This window comes from Argopecten irradians, chromosome 9 (assembly GCF_041381155.1).
Source record: "Argopecten irradians isolate NY chromosome 9, Ai_NY, whole genome shotgun sequence".
In the NCBI taxonomy this organism is placed as follows: Eukaryota; Metazoa; Mollusca; class Bivalvia; order Pectinida; family Pectinidae; genus Argopecten; species Argopecten irradians.
In genome coordinates this window covers 17,421,817-17,446,061 of record NC_091142.1, presented here as the reverse complement: position 1 = coordinate 17,446,061, position 24,245 = coordinate 17,421,817, and the positions used below count along the sequence as shown (strand labels likewise).

Sequence of the window (24,245 nt, the reverse complement as noted above, 5' to 3'; positions counted from 1 at the left end):
AAACAAGAGCTATACCGTACCTGACCCAATAAGCTACCAGGGTGCTTAAAAATTGGCAAAAATTAAGGAGCTCCTAATAGAACCAACTTTGGACTAGTCTGTCATAAAATGATTGCACAAAATAAGCCATTAATCAATTTGTAAAAGAAATAAAAAAGAAAATAAAAAGTCTGCAGCTGCATTTAATTTGAGATCAGTAGTGAAATCAGGGTCTAAAAAAGGGTAAGAGGCGCTTATGTGGATTAGATAACTTTTTGGGTTGAAAATACCAGTTAGATTCCTACCCTTGATTGGAAGTTTCAAACACCATCCTCAGTGCTGCACTCTTGACATCTCTGTCTTCGTCTGTCAATAGTTTTACTATACATCGTACAGCATCAGCAGCAACTAGTCGATCTAGATTTTTCTGTGTCTTACCAAGAAGCCTGAAAAAATAATACCCTCACTTAATTAACAACTAAAATGTTTAAAGATGTAATTTATTTCTTGTTTATTTAATTTGTTTACAACTAGGGTTATTTATGTGCCAGAATTAGGAGGTGGAGGAAAGCCGAAATACCGAGAGAGAAACAACTGATCTGATATAAATGGTTTCAATGCATTTTCAGGAGGAAATTATACCTTTAAGTCTATAGTGGTATTGTGTTAAAAACTTTAAACACTGCAGTCACTAGGTAAATTATCATAACTTTTTAGTGATAATTAAGGCTAAAGAATATGGATGCCCATTTGACTTTTCATATATACTTGTCATTCATTTTCAAAATATACATCATCATCATCAAAAAAAAATTATAATGTTGATTTTAGTAACTACCTGATGATCCTGCAGTAGATGAGCTTGCTCTCCTTGGAAGGTGTGAGTTCTAGGAGTTCTACCACTCGGTCAACTGTGTCCGTGCTAAAAATGGCGTCAGCGTTCACAGGTAACTGTGCAGCATTAGATAACGCCCTACAGCTGCGATTCTGTATGCTCACTGATTCAGACGTACAAAACAATTCCGCTGAAAATTTAACAGTAATGATATAATAACATACTTTTATCATAAAATGCTGGTACATTTATTAGCTATAATGTCATGTGTTTCTGAGTGGTTCATGAAAGGGCATGTTGTTCGGAGAAAAAAGAAAAAAATTCTCTCACTATCAGTATCATTGATCACAAGGGAAATGAACAAATGTATTCAATGGGGAAATATATGCAAAGACAAAATGAAAAGGGTGCAAATTATCTTGCTTGAAATTTATAAACTAATCCCATTCTGATACCATGCCATTCTGGCAAAATTGCAACTCTTAATTACAGAAGAAAAAATTATTGTAACAGAAGCAGGCAGTGTGGTTTTTACTATAACTGTTACAGTATAAATACATCATGTACATGTAGTCTCTATCGATTCTTGGTCGAGGCACTTGACAGGAACATCTTTTTTTCTAATATTTTTTCAATGTATTTTATTACTTTTGGGATGATCCCAATCTATCATCTCTTTCTCCCTTTTCTTAAATTAAGGGTGTGTATGCTTTAATTTGTTCTTTCACTTTTTTTTTGTCATAAATATATAAACATTTCATCCTACTCACCTAGTGTTGGTATTCCTCCACTTTTATGCACCTAATTATAAAAGCACATAGAAAGTATAGTCAGAAACTTGTAAAAATGGTTATTAAAACTTCAATGCTTATCTAGCTAAGTGCTTACATTTTTAACCATATGCAACAGTGCTTTTTATATATACATGTATATAGAGGTGATTCATCTTTAATTTATTTGTGGTTTTTTTTTTTGTAAATGATGATACTTTTGAAGGGGAAACCAAGTAGCAAGTTACTGAATAATGGTAATGTAAATGCAATTACTAGATCTACTAGTACATGTACATGTATAAACATATATAAATAGTTAATTTTATATGTTGTAAACATATTACTACAGTTGAGTCTAATTATTTTTGCAAAAATAAATGAAATGAAAAAATATACATTAAATCTAAAAAATCCACATTCCCTTTTATCAAATATGGAAATACCCAAAATATGTCCCACAAACACATACATTAAGCATTAACAGTTACAGTTAGAGTTTACACTTCAAGTTTTTAATTGGAAAAAAAATCCCAAAATCAAAATCTTTGTTTCACCACAGGAGTTTGACGTTCTGTCAATAATAGGCCTATGTTTAGTATAAATATAAAAAAATAACCCTATATACTATATATAAAAACTAAAGGGGTATTATTATTTTTTTTATATTTATACAATATATTTATTGACAGAACGTCAAACTCCAGTGGTTTAACGTTGTACATTTGATAACCCTTTGTGATATCATCACATATTTATAACTTACGTCTTCCCTAGCCTTTTTCTTCCATACATAAGTTGCCGAGGACACTGAGTATGATGTCAGTAGTCTGAGGCAGTTGTTGTTTTCGTACATCGTCTGATAACAGGAACAGTGATTTGTGGACAAACCCATGCTTGATGAGTTCGCGGATGCCGGTTTGAGACTTGATCACTTTAGTTCTAATTTCTATCAAAATGTTGTAGATTTGTCTTGGGTTACCATTTGAAATCTTCAGCAAAGCCCCTCTCGACATATTGAGATGTCATTTTACCTCGGCTTGGTCATTTCCAAGAATGAACCGGACAGTTACATCCACTCTAGATCTGTTTTTATAATCAGCTGACAAGGAAAATTTTCAAAGGGGGATAACTCTAAATACTCTTAATCACCAATCGCGACATCCCGGAGTAATCTCCGTGAATTTCCGAAGATTACCGGATATTTCTCCGAGGGGATCCGATTGACAAAACTGAACAGAGTTGTCCTCCTTGATCTAAAATTGTAACAGATCGAAGATTATTTCAACGTCATGTAGACCTACATGTACATATCATTTGAAATTTTATTATAACAATAAAACAATATTGGTGTATTTATGCATGTTTTTCATGAAAGACAAGACACAGTAAAATACCAAAGATAGATCCATCTACCTACTTTTATTATTTGATTATTTTTCATATTTTTAACTTGAAGTAAAATTAGAAGCTCAAACTTTTTAATGGTGGTATTGGTGTAAAGTAAGTAACTTTTGTAACTGAAGAAAATTACTAAATCGTCTGGTCCTGTTTTTGATCGTGAAAAAAATACCATTTGTCAGCGGTGGAGCATCTTTAAAGGGGCAATTCAGTCTAAGAGAACATTAAAATTTGTACATTTATCGAAAAAAAAAAAACCCAGTTCTAATGGAAATTAGATCAGTCGGTTTTACTGTGTGTGAAATGTTCCAACTCTCTCGCTGTCCGCCATTACACACTGTGGTCAAACTTCTTGTATGCCGAACCCTATCCCGTGCTCGTAGAGTAATGCAACTTTTGTCTAGAACTGCTCAAATCGCTCTGACAGTAGTGTGTTTACCTAATTATGTGAATTGTCTTGCCAAAAAATCATTTTATCACCATCTTAGTGGTTATGTAGTTCATTTGTTTAACGTGCGTGACTTTGGCTCGGGTATGGGTACAGCGTTCATATATAGTACCTGCTTAATCGTATTGAACAACGATTTGATATTTCAACGATATTAATTAAAATACTTAACAATGTTGAGGAATTTGTCAATGTTTTACGTTATATGTTTCATAAGAAATGTAGAACAATACATTTATGCTATATTTGGCTTCTTGGTTATGTAAAATAATTAGCCTGAGTGAATTGTCTCTTAAAAAAAACCCAATTTTTGCGTATTATTTTTGTTCATTACTTAAAAAATAGCTTTTAATTATTTATTTTTACGGATATCAGAGTAACATAGACACTTGAAAAAAAAAAATGAAACTCGTATTCAAATTGACATTACACAAACTACAAATCCATGTTACGTCTTTTGTAATTGTGGTAAATGTACGTAGCCTGTTTCGGACGGGTGTTTATACTACTAAAATGAATGTTTTTATATAATTTTCCTGAAAACAGCTATTTTGATTTGTTTTATTGAACCATACAGAGATTTAGATAGTACACTATCTTAATCTTGGATTGACTTTCAACAATACTAGCATAAAAAAACAACAACATCAGCAGTAAAAACAACAGGGATCTGAAAACTACTCCAATTTATATCAATATTAGGACCCGCCAAAGTACCCATAGACCAGAGACGTTTTACAGTAGGGATCTAGATCAAAATTCAGTTAATCCGACTTATGATTTAGACCCATAAACAACTAAAAAATGGTCTATGCTCTGGCAGGTCAATACTAATATCTACTTGGCAAAAACAACAACAACAATATACATTGTAGTAGTTTTACTGATATTTATTAAAGGAATCGCATTAATTTTTTATGATTACGAATTCAAGAAAAATGTTTTAAAGAAGCGTCGTTTTGATCTCTAGATCCATCCTAAAAGGATATAAAAACCCAGGTCGTGTTCTTCCCCATGTCCCAAACCAGGATCAATATTCTTCAGGCAGGTCCCTTGGACGGTAGATATTAGGGTTCCCTCCACTTCGTCCCCACCTGTTGGCCACCTGATCTGCGCGCGTGTCTTCGGCGCCACGCCCACTGACCCCACTTTGCCAGTTCTCACGTGCATTGCTGAAAAATTAAAATTTTCACATTGACAAAGAGAAATTTGTTTGATCAAACATATATGTATTATCGATTAACAACAGATTTGGCAGGAGTTATATAAACGTTTTATTAACGTTCCTTCCGCTCTTGCACGAAGATGCAAATACCACAGGGATCTGAGAATAAGTTACAGATTATATAATCATGGACCCACCAGAGTGTCATTAAGACCATTTTAGACGTTTTAGAACTCTAGATAAAAAACGATAAAAATCATACTCTACATGGTACTATATACGTATATATTACAATGTAGAGTATGATTTTTATCGGGTTTTTTTTATCTAGAGTTCTAAAACGTCTAAAATGGTCTTATGACACTCTGGCGGGTCCATTTTTATATAATCTGTAACTAATTCTCAGATCCCTGTGGCAAATACCAGTGTACCGATTGTGACGTCATAATATTTCTAGGCGAAACCGACGTCATTTCACTGACAAATTATGACGTAACGCTTCCAAATATACAGATAACTCTGCAGCATGCAAATACAGAATGCATAGATATTAAGATATTCTGAGCACATTAAGATGGCAACAAGGGGTTTAAAAGACGATACTGTAAAAAAAGAATAAAGAAATATCTTACCTAATGACTCTAGCGGCCCAGCGTCCTCCTGGTCCGTGTCGGGCGGCATCATAATTGGCACGAGCGTGAAAATATTTATCAGAGTTCCTCCAGTTGGCTCTTCTCATGTCCCTGTGCATAACAACGTTACTGAATAAGAGATTCATGGCACCACAATAGCTTAAAGCATTTGACAAATGGCATTGTAACAACTAGATGACGCCTTCAGTATGAAGCAAGATGCACACAAATTTGCCAAACAGTAATAAATTATTTGTACTTATTCATTAGCAAATAGGAAAAAAAAAGTGTAAGCAATCGAAAATTAACGAAAAGCATTAGCAAAATGCAAAGGGTGTGAAACACTTTTGTATGTAGCAAATACAAATGTAGGATGAAGCATTTGACAAATGATGATGTATTTAGTAAGAAGCAAGCGATACATAATTTTGTCCTAGTAAGTATGGCATTTACAACTGCAGTTATTGGCAAATGGGAAGGAAATGTGTCTGCAGTGAAAAATTAACAGTCATGAAGCATTTGGCAAAAAGCAAAGGACATTATTTGTTTACTCTTGGCAAGTGACAAATGACACGTAGCATTGCCAAGTAGCAAATTACATGTATTCTGTCTTTGCATATTACAGAGTTAACTCCCTTGCGGGTAGGTATCGATTGTTACGTGATTATTAATTGTGAGATTGTGAGATTGCAGGTAATGCAAAAATGTTCCAAAATCAGTAAATAAAAATATAACTTGTTCTGGTGCAATGACATAATCTTTGGCATTAAAAGTATGAAATGTTTGTTATGAAAATATAGAAGTTTATCAAAAGGAGATAAGGAGGAAAACCGAATGACTTTGCCAAAGCTTCTTTTTTCAATCAGCTAACAATAGATCATCATTTGGGAGACCATCACAGAATTCAGGTCATCAGGGAACAAGCAAGCCAATGACAGGTGCCAAAATAGGACTGGTCAAGGTCCATCAAAAACTCTAACTGGGCAGGGCTGTCCGGGGGTCTAGACAGTCTGGGCAGGGATGGCAGCCAAACAAAAATGTACAGCAATCTAAAGCTTGGAGTGGTGGGCAGGTCTCGTATACGAACAAACATGGAGCCAGTAGCTACACAGATTCTCAAAAAACACAACAGAGACATCAAAATACAGGAAACTCAAATACTTATGGTCAACAGCAAAATAGGTACATTGGTATTAAAGTAATACATGTAAATGTATTTTTGTAAACCAAAACTAGATGTCATCCATCCAGTGGTTAACCCTATATTAAACAGTAGTCCAGAAGTATGGCTGTCCGAAACTCATCAATTAAACTGTCAGGTCTTCTTAATCCATGAACCATGCTGACCCTTGTACATACATTAAGCATACCCTTTATTTTTTGACAAAATAAGGAATTTCCAAAAGGAAAAGTAATCATATTGTAAACTTTTTCGTCTGATCCTAAGAATTAACTGGAATACCTGACATTTGATATATATGATGAGCATACAGTCAAACCTGCCTTACCGACAACCTCTGTATAAAGACCACCAGTTTAATAATACCACTTTCTTAGGGTCCCAAAAAACAATTAATACCATAATTTGACGAATGTATGAAGACCACTTAACAATAGAGACCACTTCTTTCTTGTCCTTTAGGTGGTCTTTATATAAGACGGTTTGACTATAACACAAACTTATATCGACAATTTTTCCCAGGTTAAATACCTCTTTTTTTTTCTACCTTTTTTCATCATTTTTTAATATGTTTCCTCGCACTTAGAACAATTTCATAAATATTTTAGATTTTTTTTCATTTACCAGGCCCTTTTTTGTACATATTTTTTATAACATGCATGTTCATTACAGGTATTACAGTTGATGGAGACATAACTATCACGGCCAAGAAGCAGACCACACCGGACTCAAATTATGGAAGTTAATTCTACACTGAATAATGGGTAATGAACCTTGAACCAATTCCAGGACAGGTCCACAGAGAATCCAAATAGGTCAGGCCTGGGCCCCAGTGGTGTGCTTCTTATCAAGGCGTATGCACACACCATCCTGCTTCAAACATTTTACCAGCAGCGGGTTCCCCATGCCAATCAGCAAATTATGGAGGCTTTAGGTGATTCTTCAATGCAAAACAAAAGTCCAACAAACAAACCAAGTAACGCAAAAAGTGAGTCCAAACAGTTGTGCTATTAGATATTGATACCAAATAATAAAAATTCCCTCACTAGTTTCCACCTTAGAAAATTTTCATAAAAAAGATCATTAAAAGTTTCTTTATGATATTAATTCTGACTTAAGTATTATGAAAGATAACATTGTATAACTACTGTCATGCTTTTTATCATGAAATGTGGAGGATAACTTGGGGGCCAGTGCATGTACATAATTGATTACATTGTAATAGGACATTACGGTCTTGTCAAGCAGGTCTCTGTACTGTTCTTATCCATCTTGCTTTGATTATAGTTTTGTAAAAGATACATTTCAAATTAACTTTTATACTCTCCAGGTGAGAAATGAGCAAAAAGACCTCAATGGATTTGAGAAGGTTAATGAAGTCTGACCTGCAAAGATATCTTACTTGCAAAGTTAACATAAACTTGTCTTGGTAAGATCTATCAGCAGTTTTTACATCCCCTTCGATCTCCACCTCTGACAGTATTCGATTTATTCCAGTGATCACATCTGATGTATATATAATATAACAAGTATTGTGAAACATTTCTAGGTAGGCTCGCTGACGAGATTCGAAAAGAAGGGAAGTTACTTTGATAGATACGAATGAGTTGTGATCTCTTACAAGATCATTATCAACGAGTTTGGGTAACCTTTTTTATCAGGAAACATCCAAAAAAACCAAAGACAGACCATAAAGTGGAAAAAATCTCTAACACCTAATCACAACGCAAGTATTCAGGCGGACGTCCAAACACTGGAGTAAATACAGTGCATACTATTTAACAATGATCTTCGAAAGTATATGGTATGTACCATATTTCTTGAATTTACATATTCTGTTTTTGTTTTCTGTTTCACTTTATCTCTTTAAGAAAAAACAAATAGATAATATTTCAGTTTGCTCAATAAGTTAAATTATATTACTTAACAATCTTGGTTTTTTTTCACCCAATGGCAGATCCGTATTCAATCTTATTTTGACTCATACAATAAAGTAACTATTCAATTAATTTATTCTATTATCATTTAAAAATTTTTTATTATTTAATATTTATTAAAATTAATATATTATGTTTTAAAAATCTCAGGGTCAAGCAAATTCAAATCATAAGAAATTTTCTCACCAAAATAAGTTGGAGATCATTAATCGACAGTCCTTGAACTTTAAATCTTTGGAATAAATGGTACAATTTTGACTTTACAGATTTACTAAATTCAAATACAGTTATTTAAAATATTTTGTTAATTTGTAGGTGTGGTGGACTACTCGGCCAAGATTGCAAGACTCCATCACGTCATCTGGTTAAAAGAGATTCTTAACAAGCATGAACAGGATTCAATGACATGTATTTTCCTATGAAATTGTAAGTATTACTAAAATATTTTGATTCCCTGTAAGTCATTTTCTAGTAACTGAAAAAAAAAACTAAAAACTGGGATCAATACAAAATATGTAATAGAGAATCTCCATTTGATTACATATTGTCCTTTAAGCAGTACGTACAAGAAAATATTGGCAATTGTGATTCAATTTCCCCTAAAAAAACAAAATTTTCTCTTTGCAAAAGTGTTCAAGATAAACTACATGTAAGTTATAAACATATTATTATAATCAATATAAGGTGGTTTGTTGTAGTGTATTTACTTTAATAAACAAAACTGTTAGTACGATAAAACAGAATCGCCAACTGCCAAGAGACTGACACGAGGACATCTGCACAAGTCGTACGTCGAGGGATTTGGATATCTATTCCATTAATACAATTTAATATGGAGAGTATATATATGATAGTGTAGCCTGTTTCCAGTGTACCCTGAACTGTCCCACATTATGATCATATTATCGCCATGCGAGTGTCAGCAGCAGGCATGTTCGTTCTAGGTCTCTTAAGGTCATCTAAAATTAAAGGAGTTAATGTAAAATCCCTGCCTTAAAGTAAATAGTCGGGCATAGGCAAGGCTAAAGTTGGTAAAAATGGTGTGACTGTATCCAGTATAATTTCTTATGATATAGAAACATAAAATCTCTCTGTTAACATCTCTCTCATGTGAAGAAAAGAATTTTAATTGTGGGAATCCTTAAAACGTCCCTCTCCGGCTAGCTATGTCATGTGTGTTACATATTCCACGGAGCCTCGCTTTCAAAAGAGTTATTTTTAGAACTTTTTTCCATTATTTCACATGCGTCAGAACTGGGCAAGCGTAAGTATAACTTGCACCGTGCGTATGGATATGTGATGACTTTTGGGAAGGTTCAATGAACGCATATTGGACTGGTTTTCTTTGCCCGACTATTCACTTCAAGTCCTTTGTTCTTGAACCTCATCAAATCAGACGTTTACAAATTGATATATTTTTATTTTCATAATGACAAAATTTTACACAATCTTTTAAGCTTTGATGCCATTATCTTTTTATTTCATAGCTGTAATTAAATAAATTTTGAGTTTGCAAAACTCTGTGAAAAACCACTCAAGTTTGCTAACAAAATTTATTTCATACCGCTATAGAAATACACTTTGGATTTCTTTTATTTCGGTCGCAGGTTAATGAAAATCTTTTTGTTTATCGACACAGTGAATTCTATGTTTCGGTTCTCGCACAGAAAAATTGCAAACAAAAGATAATTTCCATACCCATATAAAAAAAAAATATGAGGTGTCTATGTATTACACATAGATATTGTTAATATGTTTTTATAAGGTGTGTTTGGAACTGTTGATGTAAGAAGTGGAAAGCTCAGTGTTTATCAGTGAGACCAGCTTCTATTGGAAGAAAAAGGATCTCTCAAAAATTTCTATCCACGACTTCAGGATGTTTTTTGTGGGAGGCGAAAACATCCACGACCTGAACCATGAACAGTTATTTTGAGGATTTCTCAATACAAATTGAATTTTCTTGACAAGTAATAAAAAAAAAATGAACTTCAAAAATAAAAATCTTATTTATAAGTCTCTGATATTATTTACACAGTGTTGTGTGATTGATCTTTTCAATAAATATTATCATTTAAAAACAAAAGAGTATATATTGTTTAAAAGTACTTAACAGGAGCATAAGTGAAATTCATCATTGTTGAACAATATTAGGTGTTCTATCATGTTATATAATACCGGTATGACTAATTAACAACAAAAATAATAAAAAGATTCAATTTGCTTTTGGAGCCTTGCACAACTCAGTATTTCATCCCTAATAGGACATTCTTGTACTGAATAATCGCGGAAAGTTAATTTATTCATTGTCTAATACATATTAATCCTATTTAGTAAAGTTAGAAGCTCAACCTTTTACAAGGGTTGACTTGTTGTAAATGTAAGTTTACATTTGTAACTGAAAGAAAAATAATAAATCGTCTGCTCCAGTCATTTAGATTCATTGAAAAAACCCAACAATTACCAATCATACATACTATGTTATTCTTTATTAATCAGTGTAAGTTTAAGTAGATTGAGCCCTAATGAACTAGAGTAAAAATACTAGGCCAAAACAACACAAAGAACATGTTCATGTTTGTGATAAAACATCCATAGGGCGTTTATTTATAATTATTAGCTAACAAAGATGCAACTAAAACGTGGATCATAATCAGCAAATGTAAAGAGTGAACATTTTCATCTATTTGTAAATAGCCAATATTTCAATAAGGTAGGATACGAACACCAGGGGGGCTCGAAAGGCCGTCCCCAATCCCAGTAAAGCTAGAAACTTGTTAAGAAGGTTTAAATTATATAATCTCATATGCCATTATAAACTACATTTATGTAAATAATACAATTGTTATAGCTGAAGACTAGGTTTGCATCTTTTCAATAACTTAAAGACAGTGCATTACAATTAATGTCTTTAAATAAGATAATCCTAAAATTTCAAATATCAATACTTAAAAATACAACCATCAGTTAAATATGATTATACTACAATGTTCAACCGGTGGATAAATGCCTATAGTGTAATAAATCATTAATCAAATTCTTTATTTTCGGAGACCAATGCTTATTTTTTTAATTAAGTTTTATAGTTTTCCCTCGTGTTTCATACTATACCAGACAATACAATCGTATTTGTAACATCCTCAAAAGCTACCAACATTTCCGATCACCCCCTGGACTAATCTCATAGTTAAACGGAAGACAGCCTGAGCGCGAAAACATCTCGAACCACATCAAACAGCATGCAAATCTTTTCCTATGAAGACGACAAAGAGTAGCAACGCCCATAATTGTCAATTTCCACAGGGACCACCTAAGTGTTCCGTGCTTACGGAACTTGTGATGTACATCAAACAACTTATTAGCTTCTGTTGACTCCAGTTTTTCTATGAGATAGGTACAGGGGGTGTAGAGATCGTAATAGATTCATAGACCCGTGGTAGTGTCCGAGGATTGGTAATTGTTATGCCAATTGTAGTACCCGGTAATCTAAATCTCTTACTATTAGGCTCTGTTAATGATAATTGATATTTACCAGGACAGATATGATTACTGCATGGGCATTCAACACGTGAACATCTAAAAAATTATATTTCCAATTTTTGCCAGGTTTCACATTACTTATCTGTGATATCAATTTCTATTCATGGACCCATATCAAGAAAAAGGGGCAATTAATTAGCACCAGAATGTGACATCATGTGAAGATCAGGTCTTATACTTACGAAATAGGGCTTAAACTCTCTTTGAATTTAAGAAGTGTTTTTAGTTAAAATGATAGTAGGTCTAACAAAAAACATGACTTTAAATAAGGGACAAAGTAATTGACCAATACATCGATTTTGGTTCACACCCCTCCTACCTGAATAGAATTATCATCTCTAACATCTGCGATACCACGTTTCTACACTCTCTACTCCTAAATCTCCCTTGAAAGAATCATATGCTACATATCTCACCATACTGCCTCTAGTCCACCCTTGCTATCAGCGACCCCTACCCATGTTTTATGTAAGTTATTCAAACTCTTATGGTAACAAATGCATGTCACAACTTATTGACTCTATAGGAACATTGAGACTTGAGAAAAGGTAACAAAAATCTTCTCCGAATCTGAGTTGCTCAGACACGAATTGACAACCTTACGTCTTTGAGATGCCTTTATATGCCCTCATGTTATAAATTTGAAGGGTATTGCTAAGAGTTAGGAATCTGGTCTAATTTTGGAATCATAACAACTCAAACATGTTAGGTCTTTGTGGGATACTAGACTTGAACCAATTTGTACACATCACATACCACACTATGAGAGAACAAAAATCTTTCAGCAATCTGGGTCCCAAAGAGAAACAAATTGAGCAGTCATTGCCTGCGGTCATGCTCACAAAATATGCCACCAACAAAGCAATAGTCTACACACAGTCAGTTGCTCTAGAAACCTCATAACTACTGCATTTTGGCAAAGCTATAGGTATTCCCCTGCTTGCCTTGGTCCCAGGAAACTGGAGGAAAGTACAGACTGGAGAAACGCCCGCTCTTAGAATCAAGACACAAGGTACCTGTTTTACAAGTCTCAGTACTTCCAACCCATTACCTGTGAACCAATCCTCCGTGCAACTGTTCACAGCGTTAGAAATAACTGATAAAACATCACGAATCTAAATTCACATCCATGGGAAGTAAGTGCACAACCAAAACGTACCTCGTATAATAGCCTGTTATCTTTATATGTGTTAGCATTGATTCTTGGTCGGACTCAGAATACGTTTCCACAGTAACAAGGCTGCAAACAGCCGCGGTGCCACGCTCCTTAGGCCAAAGTCACTCTTCTGCACGCTGTATCATTGACGCTGTTCTATAACTGTAAAGGTATATCATGATTATGAAAACCTATGTTTACATGTATAATCCTTAAATTTTCATTAGGCTGCACTAAGATTGGCTACAATATAGTTTCTCGGACATGCTCATTTCTCATATTAATGTCAAAGTTGAGGGACTTTACCAAGAACAACAGAATGCCTCCAAGTTACAGGGTGGTACGGGAGATATGCCGTCCACGCAGTAAGAATGTCCATGTATTCTTTCACAATCCTTTCTTGAAAAGATAGGAAATTCCACATTACACTTGTCCTGCAATATTTAAAAGTAAATTTTCACTTAGTCAAACCGATCATTCATTTCATTAGTGTGGACACTATCTTAGCTAATATCTCTGTTTCTACACCCGCTAAGGATAAATTTAGGGATTGTCCTCCCCTGACCTTTACTCTACTGCATGTGGTGATTACATGATTTTGCTCTTTAATTGATATGTAATAAGATTATTGGTGCCTTATGTTAAGCGTCAGGTTAAACGTTAACATTTTGGTTGAAATATTTAATTAATTTACCAATTAAGAACCATTACTGAACAAGACGATATTGATGCTGTGTGTCGTGACCTATTAAAAGTAAAATCGCAGTGGATGCTTTTAAATGATTCATGATTAGACTACAAAAAGTAACTAATTTCAGAGGTCAATGACATGTAAAATTTAATTAGTTTAATTTATTTTACATTTGACAATATGGCTTTTCTGGAATGTATTTCATCATATATGTTTAATATATTGCTGTTGAAACACTTTTGAACAAAATAAGTATTCAAAATCAAAATGTTGTTTAGATGTTAGTGTAAAACCAAATCATAATGTTGAAACCCATGGCAACCAACCAAATATCTTAAAGAACATATCATTTATAATTGTAACTCACCCTTAGTATATAAAGAAGGACTGATGAGTGTCTGCATCTGTGACGCTGACTGTTCTGGAAAAGATGTGGGGCTAGAACACCTCTTCCGTACGGACTGTTACGGCCATCCTACATAAGTCTTGTAGCACAATTAATACTTGATCTTACTGGATAGGAGTTATCTCCTCTTCATCTTCAGATACACTTCCACTGCTTGAGCTATTTTTCGTATTCAGAGTAATAGAGTTGATTGAGTTGAGTTTCTGGCTTATCTAGCAAGTTGTTGGCGAGACTTGATTTTGCCATCTGGTGAATGAGGATGTCTATGAGGTCTTCTTCCAAAAAACTGCTCCCCCCCACCACTCCCCCCAATATGAATCGTCCGAGCACAATACTTAGTCGATATTGACCGTATGATAGTTGTCTCTCCTATTTTCAAGACCTGTATATGTTTTCCATGAAGAATTTTTATCCTGCACTGGGTCATCATCTTCATTGGAAATGTAAGTTTCTCATACACAATCCAAGGTAGATGCAACGAAATCCAACTTCTCAAGAGCAGTTTTTGGATTGAGAGCAAGTCGAAACACGAACTTCTAGCCGCTCTTGTTTCACCAATATGGACCACAACCAATCTAGTCCAAAGACAAAACAGAGGACCGTTGTGGATACCATGAACTTTGTTGGGTCTGGGCATTCAGGGTCAAACAAAAGGACGACTATCAATACAGGGATATGATTTTCGAGTTGGCAGTTGGAGAACGTCTGCGAGTTATGGATAGTTTCGGGGGTTTTTTTGGACCACATGTTCTTTCGTCAATGTCTCAGGAGAAAATGGAGGTAGTTTATCTTTTATTATCTGACTCCAATTTTTGATAGTCTATCCTCGCCTAAAGTAAAAGTGTAGCCTACTTGATGGGCGGATGATTCTGCTAGATCGTCGTCCTCCAAGACTGATTCAGATTAATTCTGGTCGCATCTTATTTTCAAGTCCCCTGAGAAAAAATAAGCCGAATTTTCCTTGCGTATCATCAACTTGTGATCCCAGAATGTGATTGTTTACACGTCATTTTTTCAACTTTACAGTCTGGAAATGTCTTCGTTTGTTCTGCGGGAAGTTCACCTTATGTTGGACAATTCCTTGCTTCAATTACCTTCACCCCTCTGCCCTGGGAGAAAATACACCCAATCAATGTAGCTTTCCTGGCTTCTCTTCTTCGTCTGAATAGAAACTCATGGGAGCTTGAAAATACAATCCCGTCTATATCTCCCTTTTAGGGAAAGAGTAGGAGAGAGCCCTGAACAATATAGCCAGGACTGTCGTTGCTTCCCAGGGATTTGACAAGAGAGGCGTAAAGACATACATATTAAGCCGTGTTAGTCTGGGTCTCTTCATTTGACCTTTGGAATGATCAGGGATAGTAGGACTGACTGAAGTACCCCGGGCGGGACTAGGCTTGTGTGAGTAGTAGGAGATTGTAATCAGAGGGTGGTGTTAGAATACTGTGGGCGAGGTCGGGTCACAGTTGCAATGACTTGCATTTTGCCACCTGACTATAGGTGTCTAGATTCCACTCCGGAGTCAATTGGGTTTGGACTGGTGGCTAATCAATTACGTGTACATGTGTATTTTTTTATCTCAGTGGATGCTGTAAACCTCTTCATTCTTCAATTAGGTTTGATGGTCCCTGTTTAATACGGGTCGCAAACCAGAGATTTATGTCTGGTCTCTCTGTGGGCCATATAGAGTCTGTGTGTCTGTCCTTCTGTGGGTCAAAATCGATTCTACCTGTTCCTCTGTTAGTCATAAAACTGATTTTTGTCAGTCCCTTACTTAATATGTCAACAACAGTTGTTTTTTCTTCCTCTGCGGTCATAACAGTCTATTCTTATGTCTCACCATGTGTTCTTTCTCATCATTTGTCTCATTTTTGTGATTCAGCCTTTTGCATATCCTATTTTGATGAGTCAATACTGTAAATCATACATTTGACACCTTTTCTATTCAGTCCGACCTCCTCATCAAGTTTGACCACGATCTGAAGGTGGTTGTACCCGGCACGCTCTCTTATCACAGATGTGCCGCACGTTAGAGTTGCTATAAGGGCACTTGTTTCAGCAGTAAAAGTTCTAAACTTGACTCGTCATACAGAATAACACCAGCATAGCGTCACTGATGCTAATCCCACGGTCATTGCCGCCACAACGTTTGTATTCTAGTATCATCTTTTGTACAATCAAGGTAGAGCTGGGCCAGGCTGAGTCGTTGCTCCTCTACGCACCTTCTTGCTGACGACCACGACTCTGTACCCCTACCGTCTTTCACCATCAAAGACACTCAGTGAACATTGCAGCATACTCACCCAAAAACCTCTTGTCGTTTATCAAAATTATCCTAAAACCTTCAAAATAGTCAATAAACTTGGTGATTCCACAGTCAGCGTTACCAAGTTCTTGCTCGCGCCAAGTGAGCTTATTGTATTCACAATAGTCGTATGAGGAGTTGTAAAGATACTGGTGGCGCGCACTGCTTACTGTCGTCTGTTCTGCGGTACTCCTCTGACAATCTGCTCAGTTATTACTCCAAAGCACTAGACAATCCTGGCTTGTAAAACCATGTACTATGGCTACATCTAGTGTGGACTTTAATTACAATAATTACATTAACCTCTACAATTTTCATAATGAAACTATTCCAGCTTTAGTATAAGAAGAGTTCAAAGAAGAGTTAACCTGGACAATTTCAGTCTAAGAGTACATTTTAAAAATCTGCCACATATATTCGGAAATAAAACCAGTTCTAATGGGAATAAGATTATTTCAGTTTTACTGTGAAAAATACCAGAAAATGCCCACTGTAATGAAATGTGTCTGAAGATGTTCAAACTTGCTTGCTGTCCGCCATCAGCATAATGTGGGTATGTTGGACGTCCTTGTATGCCCGAACCCAGACCAATTGCCAGCCGTAGTAGTGAAATGTGGTGTGTAGTGTAGAACTACTCAAAATCTATTCTAGTCTTAACAATAGTGTGTTTACACTTCATCTGTGTGCGTGCCTGTTTTCGTGTCTAATACCTAATGTTTCATTCACTCTTTAAGAGAATGGATTGTATTGCATATGTGTTTAACCATACTCGGTGGACTTTATGAAAAAATTGTTTGTTCAATCAAAAAAACTTAAACTAATGTTGAATAGCCGGAATATATGTCATATTTTGCTTGTTATATGTTTCATAAAGGAATGATAGTTAACAACAAATTTATGTTCATATTTTACTTCGTTGTTTATGCAAGATAATTTAGCCTCACTGAAATCTTAAAATTAGAGTCTTCATTAATTCTTTGCCTTATTTGTTGATAAAAATACCAATGGACCCCAATGTGGCCTCTTAACGATCATCTGACTGTTAAATTACAATATAAGGAGAAACTTGAATATACACATAATAAGTGGTTTAACAGATTGTTAGCATTTTTGACCCTTGTGACCATTTGAAGGAAGGATGTAACGTCCTTCATCTTAGAACAAACTGGGTAGCCTTTCATCACAGCATTCTTGCAGGCCAAACTTTAAGTAACCATGGGGCCGTTGTTTATTGAAAAAAAAGTTGTTTGAATGAAACGTTTTAAGAAGCACACAGCGCATGGTTGCACGACAACAGACAAATCATGATGACTACAGGTCATCCAGCTGCCCCTTCGGGTAAGCTAATCATTAATAATATTTTTATTGTCTTGGCCTGAGAATTAGTGGAGGCATATTTTCCAATGTTATTGAGAATTTGTCTCGTGTTGTCTCCGTAGTTTGTGAGAGGGACAGATACCCGAAGACGGGCATTTGACAATCTTGATGTAGTTCCTCATAATAAAACAAGAGCTATACCGTAATTGGACCCAAGAAGCTGTCCAGGGTAGCTTAATAATTGGGGCAAAAAAATTAAGGGGCGTCCTAATAGAAACCAACTTTGGACTACGTGCTGTCATAAAATGATTGCACAAAAAATAAGCCATTAGAATCAATTTGTAATAGAGAAATAAAAAAGAAAATAAAAAAAAGAAGTCTGCTAATGCTGTATTTAATTTGAGATCGCAGTTAGTGTAAGTGGGGTCCTAAAAAAGGGAATAGAGGCGGATTATGTGGAATAGATAAACATTTTGCGTCGAAAATACCCAGTTAGATTCCTACTCGCGCCTTGATTGGAAGTTTCAAACACCATCATCAGTGCTGCACTCTTGAATCTCTCTGTCTTCGTTCTGTCTGATCGTTTTATCTATACATCTGAAACAGCTCATCTCAAGCAGCAAATAGTCGCTCTAGATATTTCTGTGTACTTTACCCAAGAAGCCTGAAACAAAAATATTACCCTCACTTCATTAACAACTAAAATGTCTTAAAAGATGTTAATTCTATTTCTTGTTTATTTAATTTGTTTACAGACTTAAGGTTATTTAAGTGCCAGAAGTAGGGAGATGGACGGAAAGCGAAATAACACGAGGAGAGAAAACAAACTGATCTGATATAAATGGTTCTCAATGCATTTTCAGGAGGAAATTATACCTTTAAGTCTATAGTGGTATTGTGTTAAAAACTTTAAACACTGCAGTCACTAGGTAAATTATCATAACTTTTTAGTGATAATTAAGGCTAAAGAATATGGATGCCCATTTGACTTTTCATATATACTTGTCATTCATTTTCAAAATATACATCATCAAAAAAAAAAATTATAATGTTGATTTTAGTAACTACCTGATGATCCTGCAGTAGATGAGCTTGCTCTCCTTGGAAGGTGTGAGTTCTAGGAGTTCTACCACTCGGTCAACTGTGTCCGTGCTAAAAATGGCGTCAGCGTTCACAGGTAACTGTGCAGCATTAGATAACGCCCTACAGCTGCGATTCTGTATGCTCACTGATTCGGACGTACAAAACAATTCCGCTGAAAATTTAACAGTAATGATATAATGACATATTGTTATCATAAAATATGCTGATACATTTATTAACTATAATGTCATGTGTTTCTGAGTGGTTCATGAAAGGGCATGTTGTTCGGAGAAAAAAGAAAAAAATTCTCTCACTATCAGTATCATTGATCACAAGGGAAATGAACAAATGTATTCAATGGGGAAATATATGCAAAGACAAAATGAAAAGGGTGCAAATTATCTTGCTTGAAATTTATAAACTAATCCCATTCTGATACCATGCCATTCTGGCAAAATTGCAACTCTTAATTACAGAAGAAAAAATTATTGTAACAGAAGCAGGCAGTGTGGTTTTTACTATAACTGTTACAGTATAAATACATCATGTACATGTAGTCTCTATCGATTCTTGGTCGAGGCACTTGACAGGAACATCTTTTTTTCTAATATTTTTTCAATGTATTTTATTACTTTTGGGATGATCCCAATCTATCATCTCTTTCTCCCTTTTCTTAAATTAAGATCGAGTGTGTATTCTTTAATTTGTTCTTTCACTTTTTTTGTCATAAATATGTAAACATTTCATCCTACTCACCTAGTGTTGGTATTCCTCCACTTTTATGCACCTAATTATAAAAGCACATAGAAAGTATAGTCAGAAACTTGTAAAAATGGTTATCAAAACTTCAATGCTTATCTAGCTAAGTGCTTACATTTTTAACCATATGCAACAGTGCTTTTTATATATACATGTATATAGAGGTGATTCATCTTTAATTTATTTGTGGGTTTTTTTTGTAAATTATGATACTTTTGAAGGGGAAACCAAGTAGCAAGTTACTGAATAATGGTAATGTAAATGTATTTACTAGATCTACTAGTACATGTACATGTATAAACATATATAAATAGTTATTTTTATCTATTGTAAACATTACTACAGTTGAGTCTAATTATTTTTGCAAAAATAAATGAAATGAAAAAATATACATTAAATCTAAAAATCCACATTCCCTTTTATCAAATATGGAAATACCCAAAATATGTCCCACAAACACATACATTAAGCATTAACAGTTACAGTTAGAGTTTACACTTCAAGTTTTTAATTGGAAAAAATCCCAAAATCAAAATCTTTGTTTCACCACAGGAGTTTGACGTTCTGTCAATAATAGGCCTATGTTTAGTATAAATATAAAAAATAACCCTATATACTAAATATAAAAACTAACTAAAGGGGTATTATTATTATTTTTTATATTTATACAATATATTATTGACAGAACGTCAAACTCCAGTGGTTTAACGTTACATTTGATAACCCTTTGTGACATCATCACATATTTATAACTTACGTCTTCCCTAGCCTTTTCTTCCATACATAAGTTGCCGAGGACACTGAGTATGATGTCAGTAGTCTGAGGCAGTTGTTGTTTTCGTACATCGTCTGATAACAGGAACAGTGATTTGTGGACAAACCCATGCTTGATGAGTTCGCGGATGCCGGTTTGAGACTTGACCACTTTAGTTCTAATTTCTATCAAAATGTTGTAGATTTGTCTTGGGTTACCATTTGAAATCTTCAGTAAAGCCCTCTCGACATATTGAGATGTCATTTTACCTCGGCTTGGTCATTTCCAAGAATGAACCGGACAGTTACATCCACTCTGTTTTTATAATCAGCTGACAAGGAAGATTTTCAAAGGGGGATATGTCCGCAATAATCAAAGGGGCATAACTCTAAATACACAGTAAGATTTTTAATTGATTAAAATCTAAGTACAATCCGGTTACAATCAAGGAGAAAATAATTGACGTTCAGGGATCAATCACATTCTTTCCGTTTAGAATCTTAAAGAAGATATATACCGGATTACATGTAATTTTTTATATTTCGTCCGAGGGGATCCGTTTTTGACAAACAATCGAACACCATTAGTTTACATTATCCTCACATCTTGATCTTAAAATTTAACAGATCGTAAGATTTTTCAACGAAGAATGTCTATATAAGTGTCTAAAATTTTCATACCAAGTATGCTTACATATACGTACAAATCTCTCGTTAGTGAAATTTGTTCCAAATATTATAAACAATCCTTATGGATCGAAAAACTGAACAGAATTTACAGGTAATTTTTTATTTAAAATCACCCTAAATCTCCCCTCTTGTGTACTATTTATGCATGTTTTTCATGGAGTGAGAAGAAAGCCACAGTTGACACATTAAATGGTCACCAATAGATAGATCCATCTACACCTCAGTTAGCCTCAACGTTCTTGGTATTTGTCTTTAAAAAAAAAAAAAACAATTTTTGCGTATTATTTTTGTTCATTACTTAAAAGATAGCTTTTAGTTATTTATTTTTACGGATATCAGAGTAACATAGACATTTGAAAAAAAAAATGAAACTCGTATTCAAATTGACATTACACAAACTAACAAATTCATGTTACGTTTTTCGTAATTGTGGTAAATGTACGTAGCCTGTTTCGGACGGGTGTTTATACTACTAAAATGAATGTATTTATATAATTTCCCTGAAAACAGCTATTTTGATTTGTTTTATTGAACCATACAGAGATTTAGATAGTACACTATCTTAATCTCGGATTGACTTTCAACAATACTAGCATAAAAAAACAACAACATCAGCAGTAAAAACAACAGGGATCTGAAAACTACTCCAATTTATATCAATATTAGGACCCGCCAAAGTACCCATAGACCAGAGACGTTTTACAGTAGGGATCTAGATCAAAATTCAGTTAATCCGACTTATGATTTAGACCCATAAACAACTAAAAAATGGTCTATGCTCTGGCAGGTCAATACTAATATCTACTTGGCAAAAACAACAACAACAATATACATTGTAGTAGTTTTACTGATATTTATTAAAGGAATCGCATTAATTTTTTATGATTACGAATTCAAGAAAAATGTTTTAAAGAAGCGTCGTTTTGATCTCTAGATCCATCCTAAAAGGATATAAAAACCCAGGTCGTGTTCTTCCCCATGTCCCAAACCAGGATCAATATTCTTCAGGCAGGTCCCTTGGACGGTAGATATTAGGGTTCCCTCCACTTCGTCCCCACCTGTTGGCCACCTGATCTGCGCGCGTGTCTTCGGCGCCACGCCCACTGACCCCACTTTGCCAGTTCTCACGTGCATTGCTGAAAAATTAAAATTTTCACATTGACAAAGAGAAATTTGTTTGATCAAACATATATGTATTATCGATTAACAACAGATTTGGCAGGAGTTATATAAACTTTATGTTTATAAACGTTCCTTCCGCACTTGCACGAAGATGTAAATACCACAGGGATCTGAGAATTAGTTACAGATTATATAATCATGGACCCACCAGAGTGTCATAAGACCAGATTAGACGTTTTAGAACTCTAGATAAAAACGATAAAAATCATACTCTACATGGTACTATATACGTATATATTACAATGTAGAGTATGATTTTTATTATCGGGTTTTTTTTATCTAGAGTTCTAAAACGTCTAAAATGGTCTTATGACACTCTGGCGGGTCCATTATTATATAATCTGTAACTAATTCTCAAATCCCTGTGGCAAATACTAGTGTACCGATTGTGACGTCATAATATTTCTAGGCGAAACCGACGTCATTTCACTGACAAATTATGACGTAACGCTTCCAAAAATACAGAATGCATAGATATTAAGATATTCTGAGCACATTAAGATGGCAACAAGGGGTTTAAAAGACGATACTGTAAAAAAAGAATAAAGAAATATCTTACCTAATGACTCTAGCGGCCCAGCGTCCTCCTGGTCCGTGTCGGGCGGCATCATAATTGGCACGAGCGTGGAAATATTTATCAGAGTTCCTCCAGTTGGCTCTTCTCATGTCCCTGTGCATAACAACGTTACTGAATAAGAGATTCATGGCACCACAATAGCTTAAAGCATTTGACAAATGGCATTGTAACAACTAGATGACGCCTTCAGTATGAAGCAAGATGCACATGAAATTTGCCAAACAGTAATAAATTATTTGTACTTATTCATTAGCAAATAGGAAAAAAAAGTGTAAGCAATCGAAAATTAACGAAAAGCATTAGCAAAATGCAAAGGGCGTGAAACACTTTGTATGTAGCAAATACAAATGTAGGATGAAGCATTTGACAAATGATGATATATTTAGTAAGAAGCAAGCGATACATAATTTTGTCCTAGTAAGTATGGCATTTACAACTGCAGTTATTGGCAAATGGGAAGGAAATGTGTCTGCAGTCGAAAATTAACAGTCATGAAGCATTTGGCAAAAAGCAAAGGACATTATTTGTTTACTCTTGGCAAGTGACAAATGACACGTAGCATTGCCAAGAAGCAAATTACATGTATTCTGTCTTTGCATATTACAGAGTTAACTCCCTTGCGGGTAGGTATCGATTGTTACGTGATTATTAATTGTGAGCGCAATTCACGTCATTTTCTCCAAAAAGTATGACGTTACGCTCGCAAAAACATGACGTCACAATCAATACCTACCCGCAAGTGCAGATAACTCTGTAACATGCAAATCCGGAATAGCATCGGGAAATAGAAATTGACATGCAGCAATCGACAAATAGCAAATAGGATGGAGCATTTAGCAAACACATGACACGAAAGTCACATTTGGCAAGTTAGGCCAAATCATTTTTTAATACATACATAAGACGTATCATTATGTAATTAGTTCTGTATTAGTACTGTGTCACGGCGAGAGCTGTTAATTTGATCGTAAATATTACATGTAATTTGTATAGCATCGCAAAGACCTTCTCTGTATCCATATCACTGATAAAATTTCTGAAAGCAAAAAATTCAGAAAATATCAAAATGAATCAATAACTCATTTATTAATTTATCCACGATCTTGTTAACGGATTTATTACTCGAAAATGCTCGAAGTGACCTACATGTAAGAAACTTTGAAATCTTTTTGAGTAGCCAAATGGATAATGAATATTTACTCACCTTAAAAACAAAAGCTATAAAAATATATAGATAAAAGAATAAAGAGGGTTACCTATATCCCCTATACATGTCACGTGTTCCGAGTGCAGCCCCACGGACGAACTTTACTCCTCTCCGGACAGAAGAGAACCAGCAGTGACCCTCGGTGACCAAACAGGCCAGCAGGACCACGGATAGGATCAAGGACAGCGTACAGACCTTCATAATGGAGGACTAGTTTTTTAATAGTGTGCGAAAA

General features: G+C 34.9%; 2 protein-coding genes across 4 annotated transcripts in view; both read right to left on the bottom strand.

Annotated features, from left to right (window-relative positions):
- Window positions 1–20,709, bottom strand: part of LOC138331650 (uncharacterized) — a 26,907-nt gene extending 6,198 nt beyond the window's left edge. Inside the window, exons 1-4 of one of the 2 annotated variants that reach the window (XM_069279373.1) lie at window positions 20,359–20,709; window positions 19,599–19,629; window positions 818–1,004; window positions 285–425 (exon numbers count right to left, since the gene is read on the bottom strand). In XM_069279373.1, the coding sequence (XP_069135474.1) occupies window positions 285–425; window positions 818–1,004; window positions 19,599–19,629; window positions 20,359–20,619 (620 nt within the window). In that variant the 5' untranslated portion in view covers window positions 20,620–20,709. Of the gene's footprint in view, window positions 1–284; window positions 426–817; window positions 1,005–1,584; window positions 1,616–2,350; window positions 3,418–19,598; window positions 19,630–20,358 lie in introns of those variants that run through there. The other variant, XM_069279374.1, reaches the window with a different exon arrangement.
- On the bottom strand, window positions 4,301–24,245 carry LOC138331656 (serum amyloid A-5 protein-like). 2 transcript variants are annotated; one of them, XM_069279385.1, is made up of 3 exons: window positions 24,060–24,245; window positions 5,231–5,341; window positions 4,301–4,605 (listed from the first exon to the last, which is right to left on the bottom strand). In XM_069279385.1, the coding sequence occupies exons 1-3, from the start codon at window positions 24,209–24,211 to the stop codon at window positions 4,464–4,466; spliced, it is 405 nt and encodes a 134-aa protein (XP_069135486.1). In that variant the 5' UTR covers window positions 24,212–24,245; the 3' UTR covers window positions 4,301–4,463. The 2 variants fall into 2 exon arrangements, with proteins under 2 accessions (XP_069135486.1, XP_069135484.1); XM_069279383.1 differs by lacking the exons at window positions 4,301–4,605; window positions 5,231–5,341 and adding exons at window positions 21,878–22,180; window positions 22,786–22,896 and having other exon boundaries at window positions 24,060–24,239.

Bases quoted from the DNA above. Each gene is read 5' to 3' on its own strand.
- LOC138331656 (XM_069279385.1), bottom strand. From the start codon at position 24,211: ATGAAGGTCTGTACGCTGTCCTTGATCCTATCCGTGGTCCTGCTGGCC. The intron at 5,342-24,059 runs GTAACCCTCTTT...TGTTATGCACAG, and splicing joins GACATGTATAGGGGATATAG to GGACATGAGAAGAGCCAACT. The intron at 4,606-5,230 runs GTAAGATATTTC...TTAATTTTTCAG, and splicing joins TGGGCCGCTAGAGTCATTAG to CAATGCACGTGAGAACTGGC.